Genomic DNA, 19,744 nt, shown 5'->3' on the forward strand with positions numbered 1-19,744 from the left:
TGTAGTAGTATTGCGTCTAAGATAACGCTAATGGATTGATTTAGTTTTTATTTAAAATAAATTAATATATAAAGCGTATTATTTGGTCCAGAATTACATAGTTGATAAAGATGTGTGGACTTAGTGACGCTGTATTTCATGCAAGATATTACTAATTTTGTACTAAAACAGTACTTATATATATTTTTATTTTCAAAAGAGTAACTGCGGAGTTTCTTGCCGATTCTTCTCTGCAGAATCTACATTCCGAATCGGTGGTAGCTTAACTTTAAAAATAAATAATAATCACTTTAAAATTTTAATTTGTAAAATGACGATTCGATGCTTTTGTTTTTATAACAAACAAATCGAAGAATTCGGTTGACAATATCGAAATAAAATTTTTATTAATTAATATTGTCTAGACGCAATTTCATTATGCATCAGAATTAACATCGATTAATGGGTTTACGATACATCAAGTTAACCGAGTTACACGAGGGGAACGTCATGTTTTTAACAAATTTTTGACACCCCCTACGTGAGGTTTTAAAAACCAACTCCAACCCAGAAATCACGTCAATTTTTTTCTGCAAAGTATAGCCTCACGTGATATTTGGACCACCCGACATTCGCATAGGTAGTTTTGGTGCTGTATAGCGTTCACGCAGACGACGTCGCGTGCAGCTAGCTTCACACTATAAATAAAGACATTCTGTAGTATATTTAGTGTCAGCATTGCACCCGTGCGAAGCCGGGCGGGTCGCTAGTTATAATTAAACACACGAAGGAATATATCTGCTGTATCTTTGACGAGCGTATAAATAGGAATAGATTTTTCTTTTCTTATAGCTTAGTAACAATCGATCCAAAATTTTTCAATTGCTTAGTTTTCTTGACAGGCTTGACATTTGGCTGGGCGATCGAACTGAAAAAAATGTGATACTAAAACCGTAAGAAAAATATATAACGGAAGTGACGTAATATTAGTCACACGACTGTATAATATGACGTTTGTAAAACTAAAATATTACAAGTAAACATTTATCAAAATTATTTATGTAATTTTATACTGTCGACAAAAATAAATAAAGACGTTTTTGTTTTTTAAATTCACTTAATAGTTTGAATTATTATTATTTTATTTCATTTGTTTAATTTTACGATATTTCTTATTTTCTAAAATACCAAATTTCCTTGATACTTTTATGTACTTAATTAAAAACCAATCAAAAAATTAAAAAAAAGTCGAACTAGAAAATATACATATATAAAATTCAACTTTTTTTTTCAAATTGTTGCTTCTATACTATCCGAAGGAATTTCGTTCTTACCTGGTGTCCCATGACACCATATAATTTTTTTTTATTGTATCTAGCTCATACACGGAGATAATTTTTAATAATCGCAAAAAGGAGGTTCCTAATTCGTATGACTTTTGAACATAGCTTTTTACTGGGTGTATTTTGAGCATTCTTTTTTTTATGGAATGTTGGTATTCCAATTCCAATTTGAGATCCGATGAGAACTTATTTAATTATCTATAATTTTACTACATTATTTTTTCATCGACCTACGTTGTATTACTGGCAATGTAAGTAGTTTTTTTTTTCAGTTTGCGAGAAAACAGTTATTCTTATCACTAGTTCCTACACAAAACCACTTCTTGGGCGAATTGATTTTATAATTAAAATTAAAACAAGTACAAAAATGATAGTTTTATTTATGATTTGAACGATTTTATTTGACTTAATTACAATAAATATGTACAATAACTTAAATAAATAGATCAGTCTCTTGTTCTGAGGCCCCAGATTGACGTTCGACGGGTACCGACTGTAGGCCGCGCGATGGCGCTGAAAAAAAAATTAAAAAATAAATAAATAGGTTTCAGTTGGACAAGTTTCATAAATATTGTATTTAAAAGTTTTTTAATTAAAACTAGCGAGACGACCAGACAGATGTGCATGCTCTCATCAACTGACGTTACATCTTGGGATAATTAATAAGTAATATAGATAGCTGCGCCATGCGGATTCACTTGCATAATTTCCGATCCCGTGGGAACGTCGGAATAAAAACTAGCATGTATTATGGATCTCCAGCTATCTACGTACAGAGTTTCATTAAAATCGGTCCAGTAGTTTTTGCGTAAAAGAATAACAAGCTCATCCATCCTCACAAATATTCGCATTATTTATCAGGACGCATTTGAGTTCACAAAAGGATTGATTTGTGTCACACATAAAGTTGTACAAAAAACGAGTGTGCCTTAGACCACACGACTGAAATAAAACTTCTTTTTTTCTATCCATCTAATTTATATTTAAAGATTCTAACTTAAGGCGCCTCCCTGACCGAAACGCTGCGCTAGCCGTTTTTTGTGCACTTTTTTGGAGCTATCTACTTGTTAATGGAAAAAAGAATCAAACTAATAAAAACACAGTTAAATTCTGCATAATTTTGATTATACAATGGTAGATTTTATTTTCTTTTTTGAAGGAATAGATGTTAAATAATCTCCTTACAACGATACCACAAAAATGAGAAATAGTGATTGATAATATGCATCTCCTCGTAAAGTAAACATTATTTTATTTTGCAACCGACACCAATTGATTGACAATTGAATACTGAACAATACGTAAGAATTTTTTTTTTCAAAAGACCCAAATTTGAATTTTTATAGATTTTTTTCTAAAATCTGGGCGTATTCACTACTGTAACTCAAGCACAGGGTATCGAAATTCAGTCTGCCGCAAGGTTTGGAGGGAGAAGCTTGTGTTGTTTGTCACCGTGTCGGGTAGCGCACGCTCAATTCACAATATCAATTAACAATAATAAATTTATTAGCATCTTGTTAGCATTTATTGTTGAAGTTTATTTTAATTAGTTTTTATCTATGATGTCTTGATGATTATCTATGATAATAAAATTTACTTTGTTTTTATTTTATTTCTCTACTTACACGGTCTGAATAATAAAGATAGATTGCTTTTTAACCGACTTCTAAAAAAGGAGGAGGTTCTCAATTCGACTGTATTTTGTTTTAACCGTCTTCCAAAAAAGGAGGAGGTTCTCAATTCGACTGTATTTTGTTTTAACCGACTTCCAAAAAAGGAGGAGGTTCTCAATTCGACTGTATTTTTTTATGTATGTGGATATCAGAACTTTTAACTGGGTGGACCGATATCGATAAAAAATTTTAATCGAAAAGAGGTGTGTGTCATTTAGTCTCATTTAAATTTATTTGAGATCTAACAATTACTTTTCGAGTTATATCTAATAATGCGTGTGCTGTGTGGCTACGGCACTAAGGGATAACAAGGTTCCACAACCACCTTGGAACTTAAGAAGCCGACCGATGGCGGGATAACCATCCGACTGCTGGCTTTGAAATACACAGGCCGAAGACGGGCAGCAGCGTCTTCGGTGCGACAAAGCCAGTACTGCGGTCACCAACCCGCCTGCCCAGCGTGGTGACTATGGGCAAAACACATGAGCTCACGTTATTTTTGGCATAAACTTGTGGAGGCCTATGTCCAGCAGTGGACTGTATAGGCTGTAATGATGATAATAATGCGTTTTTACTTGACGCTTTTTTCGTTGACCTACGTTGTATTATAACTTTTTACTGGATGTACCGATTTTGATAATTCTTTTTTTTTTTGGAAAGGAGATATCCCTAGTTTTGTACCATGATAAGGAAACCAGGATTTGATGATGGGATCCCAGATAAATTAAGGGGAACTCTCGAAAATCCGCATAACTTTTTACTGGGTGTACCGATTTTGATAATTTTTTATTTAATCGAAAGCTGATGTTTTTCATGACATTTGATATCATCACATTTAAATTTTATCGAGATCTGATAACTACTTTTTGAGTAATCTTTGATAACGCGTAGTTACTTGACTATTTTTTCGTCGATCTACGTTGTATTACTTGTTGATGTAATTGAATTTTCGTTTGCGAGCAAATACAATTATTAGCAATAAGATCGCCTGGTTGAACAATTTGTTACTATAATTGCTTCTTATGTAAATTTTGTTCTTTATTTACATGTGCAATAAAGTATATTATTATTATTATAGATAACTCGCCTTCAATCCAAAAAGTCAACACCAAACGAGTATCATGAATACTTATACTTCACTACATAGTATAAAACAAAGTCGCTTTCCGCAGTCTGTATGCTAAGATCTTTAAACCTACGCAACGGTAATATAATAATGTACTAATATATAATATATACATAATGAAATACAATATATTTTTTATATATTAGTATCTTTTCATCTATATATATTTTATATTTAGTATCAGCATTGCACCCGTGCGACGCCGGTACGAGTCGCTAGTATTAGAATATAATTGTGTTTGCTCACAAACGAAAAAAAAACCGACTTCAATTACATCGACGAGTAATACAACGTAGATCGACGAAAAAATAGTCAAGCAACTACGCGTTATCAAAGATCACTCAAAAAGTAGTTATCAGATCTCGATAAAATTTATATGTGACCACATGATAAACATCAGCTTTCGATTAAATTAAAAATTATCAAAATCGGTACACCCAGTAAAAAGTGATTACGGATTTTCGAGAGTTTCCCTCGATTTCTCTGTGATCCCATCATCAGATCCTGGTTTCCTTATCACGGTACCAAACTAGGGATATCCCCTTTCCAACAAAAAAAGAATTATCAAAATCGGTACATCCAGTAGAAAGTTATGCGGTATAATACAACGTAGGTCGACGAAAAAAGCGTCAAGTAAAAACGCAATATTAGATATAACTCGAAAAGTAGTTGTTAGATCTCAAATAAATTTAAATGGGACCAATTTGCACACACCACCTTTCGATTAAAATAAAATTTGTCGGAATCGGTCTACCCGGTCAAAAGTTCTGATGTAACATACATAAAAAAAAATACAGTCGAATTGAGAACCTCCTCCTTTTTTGGAAGTCGGTTAAAAAGTTGAAAGTATTCATTATGAACGTAAGTGTAGTGACTGAATTCATTACGAAAATTATTTACGCACCAAAAAAATAAATTTAATTTACTTTTTATTGTACACAGCAAATATATTATATATTATACTAATATTAAATAATATATATATATATATATATATATATATATATTAAAAAAATTTTTTTAATGAATGCCATGTCTACGGATTTCAAGATCTATATTTTTTACGCATATTCGTAAGTTGTTTACCAAATGGCGCTAGTAGTGTTTTACGAAGTATTGTAGAGGTGGGGTGCGGCAAAGAGGGAACGAATGCTCAAGGTTATTTGGTCAGGGTAGCGCCTTAAGCTTCTTTACGCGCGCTTGACTTGGGGAGTAAGCTGGTGAATGCGTGACGACAGCGTTACGAAAAGTGTGACCGTGCGTGGTGACCGGATGTCAGTGAAGGTAAAAAGAGAAAGAATTACGTTTCGTAAGTTTTATTCCAGTTGTATGGTCTAAAGCACACTCGTTTTTTTTGTCTATAAACATACTTATAAAGCGTGTGCCAGCTCAAGTTTACTCCTTAAAACGATTACCGTGATAATTAAAAAATATGTTTATATCTTTCTCGCAAGATGCGTTGCGTTACTGTTACAAACGATTCATAAGTTTTTTCATCCAACACGCAAACTTCAAAAAATTATACTTGTACGCACTAATTCCGACTACATTATGTAATATTTTACACAATGTAGGTAGTATTAGGGATTATAGTGTTACATTTTACATACTATAGTCAGTGTTAGTGTTGTTATTATGTAATATTTGACATAATATAGTCCCTGTTAGTGACAATGAAAATTTAAAACTTTCTATCAACTAAAGTTTAATTGATTCTGTCTGTAACAACGGGTTGGAGGATAAATTACCTGAACATAAATTGATTGAGTTGTATCGCGGGTAGCGCTGATCTCAGAGCGTTAAGAGATCCGCTCTGCAACATCCCCCATACTTCTAAGTACTGTAGAGACGTCATGCTGCTTAGCTTCCTGAAACAAATGAATATATCCGATATAAATACACGGTTTCGTTTCTGATGTAATATAATGTTACATAATTACTACTTTATGTAACATCTGACTGGCATACATATTTTCATTGAATTTTCTCTCATTTTTTTATACAACTAAGTCGGCAAACAAGCTTATGGCTTACCTGATAGTAAGCGATTACTGCCGCTTATAGGTGTCTGCAACACCAGAAGCATCGCAAGCGCGTTGCCGACCCTATCCCCCAATCCTCCGGTCCTCTGGTCACCTTACTCACCACAGCAACACAACACTGCTTGAAAGCAGTATTATTTAGCTGTGATCTTCTGTAAGGTTGAGGTACTTCGCAGTCCGACAGGTCCAGCTCAAGTGTATGATAGTTACGTGAGCGCGTGCGGCGGCAGCAGGTAGCAGCGGCTGAGCGCCAGGTGCTCCAGGCGCCGCAGCGCCGCCAGCGCGCCAGCAGTCCGACGGGTCCAGCTCAAGTGTACTGATAGTTACGTGAGCGCGTGCGGTGGCAGCAGGTAGCAGCGGCTGAGCGCCAGGTGCTCCAGGCGCCGCAGCGCCGCCAGCGCGCCAGCAGTCCGACGGGTCCAGCTCAAGTGTACTGATAGTTACGTGAGCGCGTGCGGCGGCAGCAGGTAGCAGCGGCTGAGCGCCAGGTGCTCCAGGCGCCGCAGCGCCGCCAGCGCGCCAGCAGTCCGACGGGTCCAGCTCAAGTGTACTGATAGTTACGTGAGCGCGTGCGGCGGCAGCAGGTAGCAGCGGCTGAGCGCCAGGTGCTCCAGGCGCCGCAGCGCCGCCAGCGCGCCAGCAGTCCGACGGGTCCAGCTCAAGTGTACTGATAGTTACGTGAGCGCGTGCGGCGGCAGCAGGTAGCAGCGGCTGAGCGCCAGGTGCTCCAGGCGCCGCAGCGCCGCCAGCGCGCCAGCAGTCCGACGGGTCCAGCTCAAGTGTACTGATAGTTACGTGAGCGCGTGCGGCGGCAGCAGGTAGCAGCGGCTGAGCGCCAGGTGCTCCAGGCGCCGCAGCGCCGCCAGCGCGCCAGCAGTCCGACGGGTCCAGCTCAAGTGTACTGATAGTTACGTGAGCGCGTGCGGCGGCAGCAGGTAGCAGCGGCTGAGCGCCAGGTGCTCCAGGCGCCGCAGCGCCGCCAGCGCGCCAGCAGTCCGACGGGTCCAGCTCAAGTGTACTGATAGTTACGTGAGCGCGTGCGGCGGCAGCAGGTAGCAGCGGCTGAGCGCCAGGTGCTCCAGGCGCCGCAGCGCCGCCAGCGCCGCCAGCGCGCCCACGCCCAGGCGCGAGCAGTCCGAGAGGTCCAGCTCCAGCAGGCGTGGGCAGCGCGCCACCAGCCGCCCCACCACTGGGGGGAAGGGGGTTATAATATTATTTATTGTACACCACAAAATACAAAAACAAGAAAAAGTACAAAAGTTGACCATTATATCGAGCAATATTTTTTTTTTTTTCTAGGTCGGCAAACAAGCGTACGGCTCACCTGATGGTAAGCGATTACCGTAACTTATAGACGCCTGCAACATCAGAAGCATCGCAAGCGCGTTGCCGACCCAATCCCCAATCCCCCCAGGAGCTCTGGTCAAGATGATCAAATATGTTTTTTCCGGACAACAATTAGATGGAAATTGAAAAACCTGAAGAAAAAGAATGACATTAACAGACAATAAACATTAAACCTAAGAAATGGGGAATATCTTGATTAAATCTAGTGTCACTGGGAAGTACGTCGACCTTACAGAAGATCATAGCTAAATAATACTGCTCATGCAGTGTTCTGTTCCTATGGTAAGGTGGAGAGAGCTGCTGGGAAGAGTCAGGGTTAGGGTCAGATTAATTTGTTTCAGTTTGCCGTGGTGACAGGCTACAAGTGACTATGGCGTCACTACATTGGCGAAATGCTGAGTTTCAAAATGACGATTGGAATTTGCTTTTATTTTCAAATGAGAAGGGAGAAGTTGTTTGGATAAAACCACGAAATATCTTTATACCTCTCCACATACAGAAAGATGCCTAACAAACATTAGCGACGCTAGCTGTGTTGCGGGTTGTACCGATATTTTTAAACATATTTAACAAAGAAAAGTCAGAAGGGACAATCTTGTTATATCTAGTCTGGTATGAGACATAACTCATTGATCAACTGCTGCTCCAAATCAGAAACACATAAACACAAACAACAGTCGAGTAGAGTCGGCAATGCGCTTGAAACGCAGGGGTTCTGGGACACAAGATTTAAGTTTTTGTCACTACAGTAGGCCACAGCAGCCCGACTGGTGTAGACTACCGCGACCTTACAGATGATTATACGCTTCAGCCTTTAATATCCCACTGCTGGGCATAGGCCTCTTTCCCCATGTAGGAGAAGGATCAGAGCTTAATCCTCCACCACGCTGCTCCAATACGGGTTGGCGGATATATTCCCTACTATACTCATAGTAGGAAACGATCGCTATCAGGTGTACATGATAACAACCGGGACCGATGGCTTAACGTGCTCTCCGAGGCACGGTGGGGAGCCACACAAGGACTGCACAAACATCCGGACCACGGCAAACAACCTGTATGGTCATTACAAATGTTTGTCATGTGCGGGGATCGAACCCGCAAACGCCAGCGCAACAGGTACAATCAATGGCTGTGACCGTTGCGCCAACGCAGCGTCAGTCCTCACAGATGATTACAGCTATATAATACTGGTCTCAAGCGGTGCTGTATTTCTGAGTAAGGTGACCAGAGTCCCTGGGGGGGATTGAAGGTAAGGTCGGCAACGCGTTCGCGATGCTCGTGGTAACTGCTTACCATCAAGAGTTGTATAATAAAACTTACTCTCATCGGTCATAATCCTCGCTCCGCTGATGTTCAATCTCTGTAGTTTCTGAGGCAGCATAGTCACTACCACATGCAGCGCGGCTTCGCTTAGGTTACACCATGAAATGTTCAGCGACTGTAAACTACAAAATAAATATACTTGTAATAAAATTATAATAGATCCAATTTTATACCTTAATTGCCATTAACACTATTTGACAGATAACGGTATCCAACGCATCAAATTTTATGACATATTCTATTTTAATATCAAACACCAATATATTTTTGCAAAAATTCTAGTCACAATTGTGAATCTAAGTTGTAATTTATCAATAAAGGTGAAACAGGTCCTTAACACATATTCTACTTCCTGCTGTTAGTCTATTCGTAACTTATGTGCAGAATAAACTTTATCCATAACTTGTAAACCAGGACCTAATCATACTAAAAGATTTTTTTTAGAGTGTTGCTGCATAATTATCACTAAGTCAAAGCTGTATTTTTAACAGACTTCCAAAATAAGGAGCTTCTCAATTGGAATGTATTTTTGAAGTAAAACTTCCTTACGGACACTTGACTTAGGGAGTAAGCTCGTGAATACGTGACAAGAGCGTTACGAAACGTGTGATCGGGCCAGGGAACGGAGCAAGAAGAGAGATTCTTTTTCTCTCATAGCCAGTTGTGTTACGTATATCTAAGACACAGTGCAGGTCTATTGTGCAGAAGTTTTACATCAGTCACGTGGTCTAAAGCACACTCGTTCTCGTAATTTTTTGTAAGTAACTAGAGAATATATAATAATTCAAAAGCGCTTCTAAAGCCCACTCACCTGGTACAACCTTCCAGTATACTCGTCAGACCCTCAGCTGTGACTCCCCGCGCCATTGTGAGATTTAGCGTTTCTAAATTTGTACAATTACCTGAAAATAAATAAATAATAATAAATTAAATAACTAATATAATAATCTCACCGTACCGGTTCAAATTGAAAAATTCTTTTTATGTTATTTAAGTCCATATACTTATATATTTTGCACACAAGAAGAAAGAGAGGAAGACAAAGGAAGCGATGGTCAGACGAGATCAGAAGGGTTGCAGGGCCATTATGGCAGAGGGCTGCATTGTCCCGAGAGAAGTGGAAGGAGTTGGAGGAGGCCTTTGTGTCCAAAGACACGCAGATATACGTTAGCATGTACCCTTTTTGTAATATTGTCGATCAACATGAATTGCAAGAAACATTGTTAACTATATCCGCAATAAAGGTTTAATAATATTAAAAACTTATATATTTTAAACGACTAGGTCACATAATACTTTCAAGTAGCGTTCCTGTGGTGATTAAGGTGGGGGGAGCACCAAAGCTCCTGGGGATCGGATATAGCGTCGGCAACGCGCTTGCAATGCTTGTAGTGTTACAGAAGCCTATAAGCTACGATAATCGCTTACCATCATTAAACACAGTGTTGTGAGCTTTACTCTGTGGCCACCACTCACCAATAAGCCGCTGTGCCTGTTCGCTGACACGAACGCTCTCAAGGCTAAGTTTTCGAAGCGCGGGGCAGGCTCTAATTGCGTGTTCCAGTGTCCTCGGCTCTAGAGAACTCATGCTGAGATCTAGGTACTGGACGCGTGAGGAGTCCACTTTCGTTGGAGACCAGGGGCCTATCTGTGAACATTTTTCAATTTCAACCGATTTCAAAAAAAGGAGGAAGTTCTCAGTTTGACTGTATTTTTTTTAATGTACCGATTTCGATAAACTTTTTATGATGGAAAGGTGGTCCTTTTCATGTGGTTCCATTTAAATGTCAACAAGATCTCACCAGTAATTTTTGAGTTATCTTGAATGATGCGTATGTACTTGAGAATTTTTTCGTCTACCCATGTTGTATTACTGATTGAAGTAATTGACGTCGGCTTTTTTCGTTTGCACACAACGTAATTATTTATTTAACTGGGGTAGAGCACAGCATGAAATTTTCTGTTCATAATATGGAGCAGCCCAACTGGGGTAGTGTCTCGACCTTACAGAAGATTGTATTCCTGTGGTGAGTAAGGTGACCAGAGCTGGGTGGGATTGGTTATAGGTTTGGAAATGCGCTTGCAATGCTTCTGGTGTTGCAGGCATCTATAGGCTACGGTAATCGCTTACCATCAGGTGAGCCGTACGCTAAAAAACGTAAAAAAAATTGAAATGACCCACATTTATGGGCTCTAAATTTCCCATACCTTTTTCAAAAATCATGGAATAAGCTTATCCCACAGGCGATTTATTAGATAAGACTGTGTCTCCATTTAGGAGAAGGGTCAGAGCTTAATCCGCCACACTACAGCTAGTTTCTGTAAGTCAGTTAAAAAAAAACAGCAAAACCCATACCTCTGAACTAGCTAGTCTGACTATGACGGGTTTTCTGGCCAATATCCTTCCAAGGGCGTCCTTGGCTAGAGTCTTATTACCTAGGTCTAGCCTTTGCCAGAGTGTCTCGTCGCAGGCTAGCCTATACAACCTGAAACATACAAATACATGAACTTGTGTTTTGCTGAAATATGTCGTAGTGTGTTATTTTACAGCCTAGTTAGCATTTAATAAATTCTATGAGTATATTTTTTTATTAGGAAATTAATAAAAAAAATTGTATTACGAAAATATAAAAAATAATACACAATTGGTAGTGGAACTGTGCTATCTCTTAGTCGCCTCTTACGACACCCACAGGAAGAGAGTGGGTGGCTATATTCTTTACTACCGTAGCCACAGAGGGAATTTTATATTATGAATGTGTTTGAAATTGAACAGTTCGTATGCAAAACGAATCGTTTTCTGTATATAGGAACCGGCCTTTAATCTGTAAGCAATTCAGCCAGCAAGTCTAGATGTCAATCAGTAACTCAATAGCAATATAAGTGAGTCGCTCAGTTAGTCAATCAGTTAGACAGTCACTCAAGACGTAATTACCATGTCATCAATCCCTCAGTAAATCAATCAAACAATCACTCAGTTAAAAGCGCACAGTGAGCCAAGCTCTCGTGGGGTACTAGTGGAGCTCTTGTATTACTCAATCTTTCAATCAGTTAATTATTAATGACAATAATGAAGTCACTTATTCCTTCAGCCATTCATTCTTCAATACATTCATTCATTCAATCAGTCAGCCAGCACAAAAGTAGGTACACATTAGGACATTACCGTTTACAAACAAGGGCACAGTGAGCCAAAGCTCTCTTGGGAAGCCAGCGGAGTACACTTAGTACTAGCTCGTCTGGCAGTAGCGAGAATGTGTCCCCGGTCTCACTACTCGCTACCGTCTGGACACTGGGTGGTAGTTCCTCCGGGGTTCCTGATATATAAAAATATATATATTTTTAATTTAACTAGGTCGCCAAGCTTATAGACACCTTTAACAGCAGAAGCATCGCAAGCGCGCTTTTTATTTCAAAATACATCAATAAATATAATACGCATAGTACAAATAATTGGGGATAGCTCAAAAGCTAACCTCATTCAATGGAACAAGACAAGCGCCAACTTTTAAATAAAAAAAAAGAATCATGAAAATCGGTACACCCAGTTAAAAGATGACACACTTAAAAAAATACAGTCCAACTGAGCACATCATCCTTAAACATATTTTTAGCACCAAGATGGTCAGTCGGAGATTTAGGTTCGATCCCCGCTGCAACAGTCGATTTTGATATGATTTTAAAAATGTTTAGAATTCTCTTATGTGTGGGTGACACAAAAATAAAATAGTACATTATCGTTTTTTTTTAAGTTGGCTAAAATACCCTAGGGATGGGCCTAAGGGATATTCCCTTTGACCTAAGTCGTTTAAAATGACCTATCGTCGAAGACAGTGTTATTTTAATCGTGTTGACGCGTTGACTCAATGGTCACAGCACTGGTTTGTGTACTGTACGTTACCTCAGAACTTTTCACTGGGTGTACCGATTTTGATGATTCTTATTTGAATCGAAAGCTGATGCTTGTCTTGTCGTCCCATTTAAATTTGATCGAGATCTGACGACTACTTTTTGAGTAATCTTTGATAACGCGTATTTACTTGACTATTTTTTCGTCTACTTACGTTGTATTACTTGTCGATGTAATTGAAGTCGGTTTTTTTTCCTTTGCGAGCCAACACTATTATTACTTTAGTTAGTTCACTCACGTTCAATTTCCTTGAGTTTCTTGCCACTTGTGGTAGTGGCACTGACGCTGTAACCTGCCGCAATTTTATAGTTCGACGTTACAGACTGGCCCAGCGGCGTCTCCTCTTCGATGAGATAGGTTCCCGTCAGGGTTGTGTCCAGGGTGTGTTCCGTTGGTTGGAGGGGTACTGGAATGGAAACATGGTGCTTATAAATAAAACGATAGAGTAAAACAACCGATGGTAAGCGATTACCGTAGCCTACGCCTGCAACACCAGAAGGATGGCAAGCGCGTTGCCAACCCTATCCTCGATTCCCCCCCAGAAGCTCTGGTCGACATACTCGCCATAATGAACACAAAACTACATGAATGCAGGATTATTTAGCTAGGATATTTCCTGCTGTTCTCTACTACGTACTATAGCTAAGTTTCAACTTACATTTGTCACAACTCCTGGGGCTTTTCCGAGACGGTCCGGGGCTCAACTTGGCCGAGGGGCTGATTACCCTCGATATGTTGGGGTTGACGTTTTCTATGTCGTGTTTCCTTTTTAATGTTCTGTGCTGTAAAGAACCATTATATATATTTAACTAAATATAGATATTAATTCCATGATGGACATGATTTTTTCCATGATTCTGTTGCAGTAGTGCGTGACATTTATGCAGAAATGTGCAGTTTTGATTTTCGGTTGGAACGGATATTTAATAATAATACTCTTTATTGTACACCATTAAAAAACAACATAATTGTGTTTGCTCGCAAACGAAAAAAACCGACTTCAATTACATCGACCAGTAATATAACGTAAGTAGACGAAAAAAAATTACAAACGCACTAGTCTTCACTACGATTTTTCAGGGTTTCCCTGGATTTTTTTGGGAATCCATCATCAGATCCTGGTTTCCTTATTATGGTATCACACTTAGGATATTTCCTTTCCAACAAAAAAAGAATTATCAAAATCGGTTCATAAACAACAAAGTTATCCCCGAACATACATTAAAAAAAAGGAAAGAATATATATACGGTCGAATTGAGTAACCTCCTTCTTTTTTGAAGTCGGTTAAAAATAATAATATAAAATGAACGATGTACAAAGGCGGTCTTGTCGTTGAAAGAGCGATCTCTTCCAGACAACCTTTGGGTATAAGATACGAAACGGAAAGTGCAGTTAGGAAGTGAACAAATAATTGGTGTGCAAATTAGAATATTCGCTTTCTGTATGCTTAGCTGAGATCTTAAAAACTACGCAACGAATTTTGATTCAGTTTTCTGTAATAAATACAGTAGTTCCATATAATTATATATATAATACATGCATAATTTAGTAGAGGAACACTGATAGTTTTTGCAACCATGCGAAGCCGGGGTGGGTCTACTATGGCCGCGTTCCATTAAGCGTCCGCAACTTTTGAAGTATTCTTTGAGCATGCTTGACTTGAGTAAGCTGGTGAATGCGTGACGAGAGCGTTGCGAAAAGTGTGATCGGGCGAGGCGAACGGAAGTTGAGAGGGAGGTATGAGTTAGTGAAGATAGAAAGAGAGTTACGTTTCGTAAGCTTTACTTCAGTCGTGTGGTCTAAAGCACACTCGTTGTTTATTATTGGTATCATTCCTTGGTATCAAAGCTAAAATCGTTACATCAGTTTTCTAGAACGAGATTATCTTGCTGAATAATAAATTATAAATTCAACAACACTCGAATCAGCATTGTAATTTTTTGTGTCATTCGATTAAGCCAGTTTGTGAAGATTGCTGAATCGACATAATCTTTGCAATTTAATAAATTTATATATACAAATAAATAAAATTGGAGTGTCTGTTTGTAATATTAAAATAATCGATTTTTACTAAATGCATGTGGATGTATACACGGTACATATACAAAAAAAAAACTTTTTAGAATTTTTGTCTGTCTGTCTGTCTGTTCCGGCTAATCCCTGAAACGGCTGGACCGATTTTGACGGGAATTTTACTGGCAGATGACTGATGTAATAAGGACACACTGTCTGTTTGTTCCGACTAAAACCTGAAACGGCTGGACCGATTTTGACGGGAATTTTATTGGCTGATGTAATAAGGAGTAACATAGGCTACTTTTATTTTAAAACTTTATTTATTTTGTAACCCTGCGAACTGAATAATTATTTTTAAATTACATGCGGACGAAGTCGCGGGCACAGCTGCTAGTGCACAGTAAGAATAAACATTTCTTTGTCAATGTTTTATAATAGAGAGACCTAATTCCCGTATTTTTAACCGATTTAAAAAAGGAGGTTCTCAATTTGACGGTAATTTTATTGTGTGATACCTCATAACTTTTTACCAGATGTATCGATTTTGATGATATTCTTTTTTTTTTAATCGAAAGCTAGTGCTTGTAGTGAGGTCCCGTTTTATTTTAAGATCTGACGAGTCATTTTTTAGCTATCTCTTAAAATGCGTATTCAACTGACTATTTTGTCGACTTCATCACCTTTAATGTAATTTGAACTCGGATTTTTTCTCTCATAACAAAAGCAATTATACATATAATAAAAATATACAATGTTATATTTAGTAAAATTTGTGCGTGTGTGTAAGTTTAAAAGCACAACATTATTGAAGTCCCAAGCCTAAGTGATACTTAGTTATTTCGTTCTATATTTTGTGTGTATTTTTTGTTTAAGCTCTGAATGTTCAACATTTTTAGAATAGGCAGACGACTTAATTGTCTAAAGCGCATGCTGTAACTACCCAAAAAAACCGACTTTAATTTACATTGACAAGTTCAGTACGGTACACATTTATTAGGGGGCAACTCTAAAAACCTCTTAGATTTCGGTCAAATTTAAACTAGACCACACAACGAGCACCAGCTTTCGAACGCAAAAGGAATTATCGAAATCGATAAACCCAGTAAAAGGTCATGAGGTGACACATAAAAAATACAATCGAATTGATATCCACTTTTTTTAAGTATGTCAATAATAGCAATTTGTGTTTATATTGATGTTAGGAACGTCTCTTCAGAAGGGCGTTCTAATTTACTAAATTTAAATTGTTCAATATTTTTTTAACATCTACCCTCATAATGTGAGTGAACACAAAGTAAAATGACCGAACTATGTGTATTGTGTACTTTTTATTTGTTTGAATCTAGAGTTGGAACAATTTTTCGAGATAAATTTCATCAATATCCATTAGAACAAACCCTTAATATATGCATTCAACCTGTAACATATAAGACGGTTGGAGCTTAATCCACCACGCTGCTCCACTGCGGGTTGGCGGATAGTAACGATCGCTATCAGGTATTTATGATAACAACCGGGAGTGACGGTAATGTGCTCTCCGAAGCACGGTGGGGAGACCCACAAGGACAGACATCCAAACAAGAAAGATATTTTTGTAACGTTATAAATATCCATTTTTAGGCGACTATTCGCACCACTAGACGCCGCGTTGGCGCAACGGTTACAGACATGGTTTGAGCCTGTTGCGCTGGCGGTTGCGGGATCGATCGCCGTACATGCCAAACATTTGTACGTGTGTGGGTGGAAAGTGGGACCACAAAACAAGCAGCTTTCGATGTAATTCATCAAAATCGGTACACCCAGTCAAAAGTTCTGAGGTAATACGGTAACATATATTAAAAAAAAATACAATGGAATTGAGAATCTCCCCCTTTTTTGGAAGTCAGTTAATAAAACTTACCGTATTACTGATGGTGTCACAGTTATTGTCGCCGTCGTCCGGCTCCAGTAAGCTCACACCCATTTCTTGTAGCACCTTGAAATAAAATAAAAAGCCTTTCGAGGGCCAATTTAATTTAAAATGTCTAACTTAACTTAGTTTTGGTGTAGTCAATCGAAAGGCATTCGATTAAACCACATACGCTTCAGCCTATAATATCCCACTGCTGGGTAGGCTGCTAGGCCTCTTTCCCCATGTAGAAGAAGAATGAGCTTAATCCACCACACTGTTCCAATGCAGATTGCGGGATATATTGCCTACTATAAATAACTATCCGGTGTACATGATAACAACCGGGATCGACGGCTTAACGTGCTCTCCGAGGCACAGTGGAGGGATCCAACAGGGCTACACAAACACCCAGACCACGGCAAACATCTGTATGGCCAATACCAATGTTCAAACTCAGTATAACAAGTTCAGTTGAAAACCAGATAATTTATATAATAATATCTTATAGAATTCTTTTATAAATCAGAATCAACTTAGGATATAGGCTTAGGGCATAGCAGGAAATTTCCTCCTCAAAATATGGAGTAGCCCGACTGCGGAAGGACCTCGACCTTACAGAAGACCTACATAATACTGCTTTCAAGCATTGTTGTATTCCTATGGTAATTTGACCAGAGCTCTTCGGGGGGGAGGTAGGGTCGGCAACAAGTTGCGATGCTTCTGGTGTTGCAGACGTCTATAAGCTACGGTAAACGCTTACCATTAGGTGAGCTGTACACTTGTTTGCCGACCTAGTTGTACAAAAAAAACCCCCCTTATATATATATTCTCTATTGCATTTAACAGACAAGACACGGACAAAAATATTAGTACAATGACAAGGGTGAACTTATTTATATTTATCCATATTTGCTGTTTTCAAAATAATTATCCCTAATTTTGCCTAAAAACATTAGGTGCTTTTAGGTTTTTTACACAATGTGTATAGTTTAGTTTAAAACTGTATCTGGTGTAGTAAGCACAGTAACAGATACAAATGAAACCAGCCATTGTATGTATTAGAGCCGGTTCACCTTTGCAGAATCTACATCCCATGTTGGTAGGAGATTCACATCCAAATAATAGTATAAAGGTTTGTAAGAATGTGTGTATGTAGTTAATTGGAAAGACAAGAAGGAGATTGATCAGTGTGGTTAAGATTGTAAAGCTTTAAATGTCACTTTTTATATAAAAAACTGGATAATAAAAATGGATAAGAGTGTATGTTTCCATCAAAAAATACAAAGGAATTAAGTTTCCCTTATCTCATAAACAATTAAATAAATATGCTGGTAAACAGAACTTTTATTGGACATGTTAAAAATTTTGCTGCTGTTTGAAGCAAAGTGAATTATCAAATGTGTTGCAAAGTGATTAACTTGAGAACTGCCGGTCGCCTTTTATATATATATATATATTTTTCTTTTTGTTCTTATATTTTGTAGAAGGTTCTTAATAGAATAAATTTTTTAAAGTGGATAATTTTCGAAAGAAACGAATATCTTAATTTACACGATTGGCGGATCGCATTGCTGGAAGACGTATGTCGTGTCAATTAATAAATATTGAAAATTACTACATTATTCAAAGTACTTAACCTATGTGATTTCTTTAAGGAAATGCAATAAATTTCGTTACGACAGCGAAAATTTTTACACAATGAAAGCTAATAACTCGCAATAACCACGTTTTATACATAATTTATTAAAACAACTTGAATTATAACACGCGTAAACTTCTTCGTAAGATTGCTTGTAATTTTCATGTTATACTACATTTCGAAGTGTATTATAACGATATATACTTTTCGTCTTAAAGATTTTTAGATAATATTACTATTTAGAAACAGGGTAGATTGCAAAAAAATCTAAAAAGAACAGTTAAATACCCTAATAAAACCCGAGGGTGTGGTTGCAAAAAAAGCGGGAATCTTTACAAAAACTCACATCTGTATCTGTTCTTCGGTCCATCAAGCTCCATGATTTACGCCCAGAGTTATCTAACCGCATCCTCTTCCTAAAACACACGCGAAATTACTACTTTTAACACAATTTTCGTTAAAAATATTACGTGACACGTTATGAAACGTTTGCCGCCTTTTGACTTTGGCGCTGAAAATCAGCTGTCAGAGGCATGGGGATGTGAAATACACCGATTTTAATACAGAAAAACTCGGCTTACCGAGGACTCTCGATCACATCCAGAGCAGAAGAAGTATGATCATCTTCAACACTGTTTATATTCATTTTTGTTATTATTTAAACTCTTCCAGAGTTTAAAGAATGAACGTCATCACTGTTCCCTATTTTGACAAAATTAGAAATGAAATGAGAATGAAGTATAGACATTAGACAGCTTTTTAATAGACGTGTGAACAGTGTTACAACTTTATAAGTCAATAATAAAAAAATATATGAAATAAATATATGATGAATAAGATAATTCATATTATGTCATTTTTGTGTTCTTCTTCATCCATAATTGTATCATTTAAATAAGGCGCTAGTTTAAATAACTGTGAAATTATTAAAAATAAAACATTATTATTAAAGTTTGACATTCCTATTGATTTTGATCAATTAAAGAAAAAATCACTAATAAACAAAATGAATTTCAGTTAATTATGTTATAATAAAAGTTAAAGTTAAACTTATCGAAGAAACACTATGTTATTTATCTAAGATATAAAACTATTAAAATATTTGCATAATTGATCGAGTTTACATAATATACATAATAATCTTCAATTTTAATCAAATTGGCAACATTATTTTTTTGTTTACAATTTTAGTAACCAATGGCTGACTTTCATTCCTACGCACTGCTTTCCAATTCGTTGAAAACAGCGACTGCCGACTACAATCCCAAAAATAAAGTTAATGCTGTGTCAACAACTCAACATCAACAAGAACCAAAACATAAGACAAAGGAATTCGCACGAAGCCGATCGTCGCGTTTGTTTATATTTTAAAAATAAGACGAAAAATATCTTTTTTTATCTTAATTTTAAACGTGAAAAGTTTCAAAGAAACGTAATTTGTCGGGTGTTGT

The 19,744-nt window shown here is 37.6% G+C and overlaps 1 protein-coding gene across 1 annotated transcript; it reads right to left on the minus strand.

Annotated features, from left to right (window-relative positions):
* Positions 1 to 1,701: 1,701 nt before the first annotated feature.
* LOC123665853 (S-phase kinase-associated protein 2-like) lies at positions 1,702 to 19,053 on the minus strand. Its single transcript, XM_045600087.1, has 13 exons — positions 18,875 to 19,053; positions 18,640 to 18,709; positions 16,664 to 16,738; positions 13,405 to 13,528; positions 12,985 to 13,152; positions 12,003 to 12,153; positions 11,193 to 11,322; positions 10,313 to 10,484; positions 9,648 to 9,738; positions 8,834 to 8,958; positions 7,193 to 7,352; positions 5,870 to 5,989; positions 1,702 to 1,835 (listed from the first exon to the last, which is right to left on the minus strand). Exons 1-13 carry the CDS (start codon positions 18,937 to 18,939, stop codon positions 1,769 to 1,771), a joined length of 1,518 nt encoding a protein of 505 aa, XP_045456043.1. The 5' UTR covers positions 18,940 to 19,053; the 3' UTR covers positions 1,702 to 1,768.
* Between the last annotated feature and the right edge of the window lie 691 nt (positions 19,054 to 19,744).

The sequence above is a fragment of the Melitaea cinxia genome, chromosome 25 (assembly GCF_905220565.1).
Source record: "Melitaea cinxia chromosome 25, ilMelCinx1.1, whole genome shotgun sequence".
Classification (NCBI taxonomy): domain Eukaryota; kingdom Metazoa; phylum Arthropoda; class Insecta; order Lepidoptera; family Nymphalidae; genus Melitaea; species Melitaea cinxia.

What these genes read in the sequence shown, in the direction of transcription:
- LOC123665853 (XM_045600087.1), bottom strand. Translation starts at nt 18,939, where the DNA reads ATGAATATAAACAGTGTTGAAGATGATCATACTTCTTCTGCTCTGGAT. An exon ending in ACCGAAGAACAGATACAGAT is followed by an intron (nt 16,739 to 18,639) that starts GTGAGTTTTTGT and finishes TTTTATTTCAAG; the next exon opens with GTGCTACAAGAAATGGGTGT. An exon ending in GAAACTCAAGGAAATTGAAC is followed by an intron (nt 12,154 to 12,984) that starts GTGAGTGAACTA and finishes TTTATATATCAG; the next exon opens with GAACCCCGGAGGAACTACCA.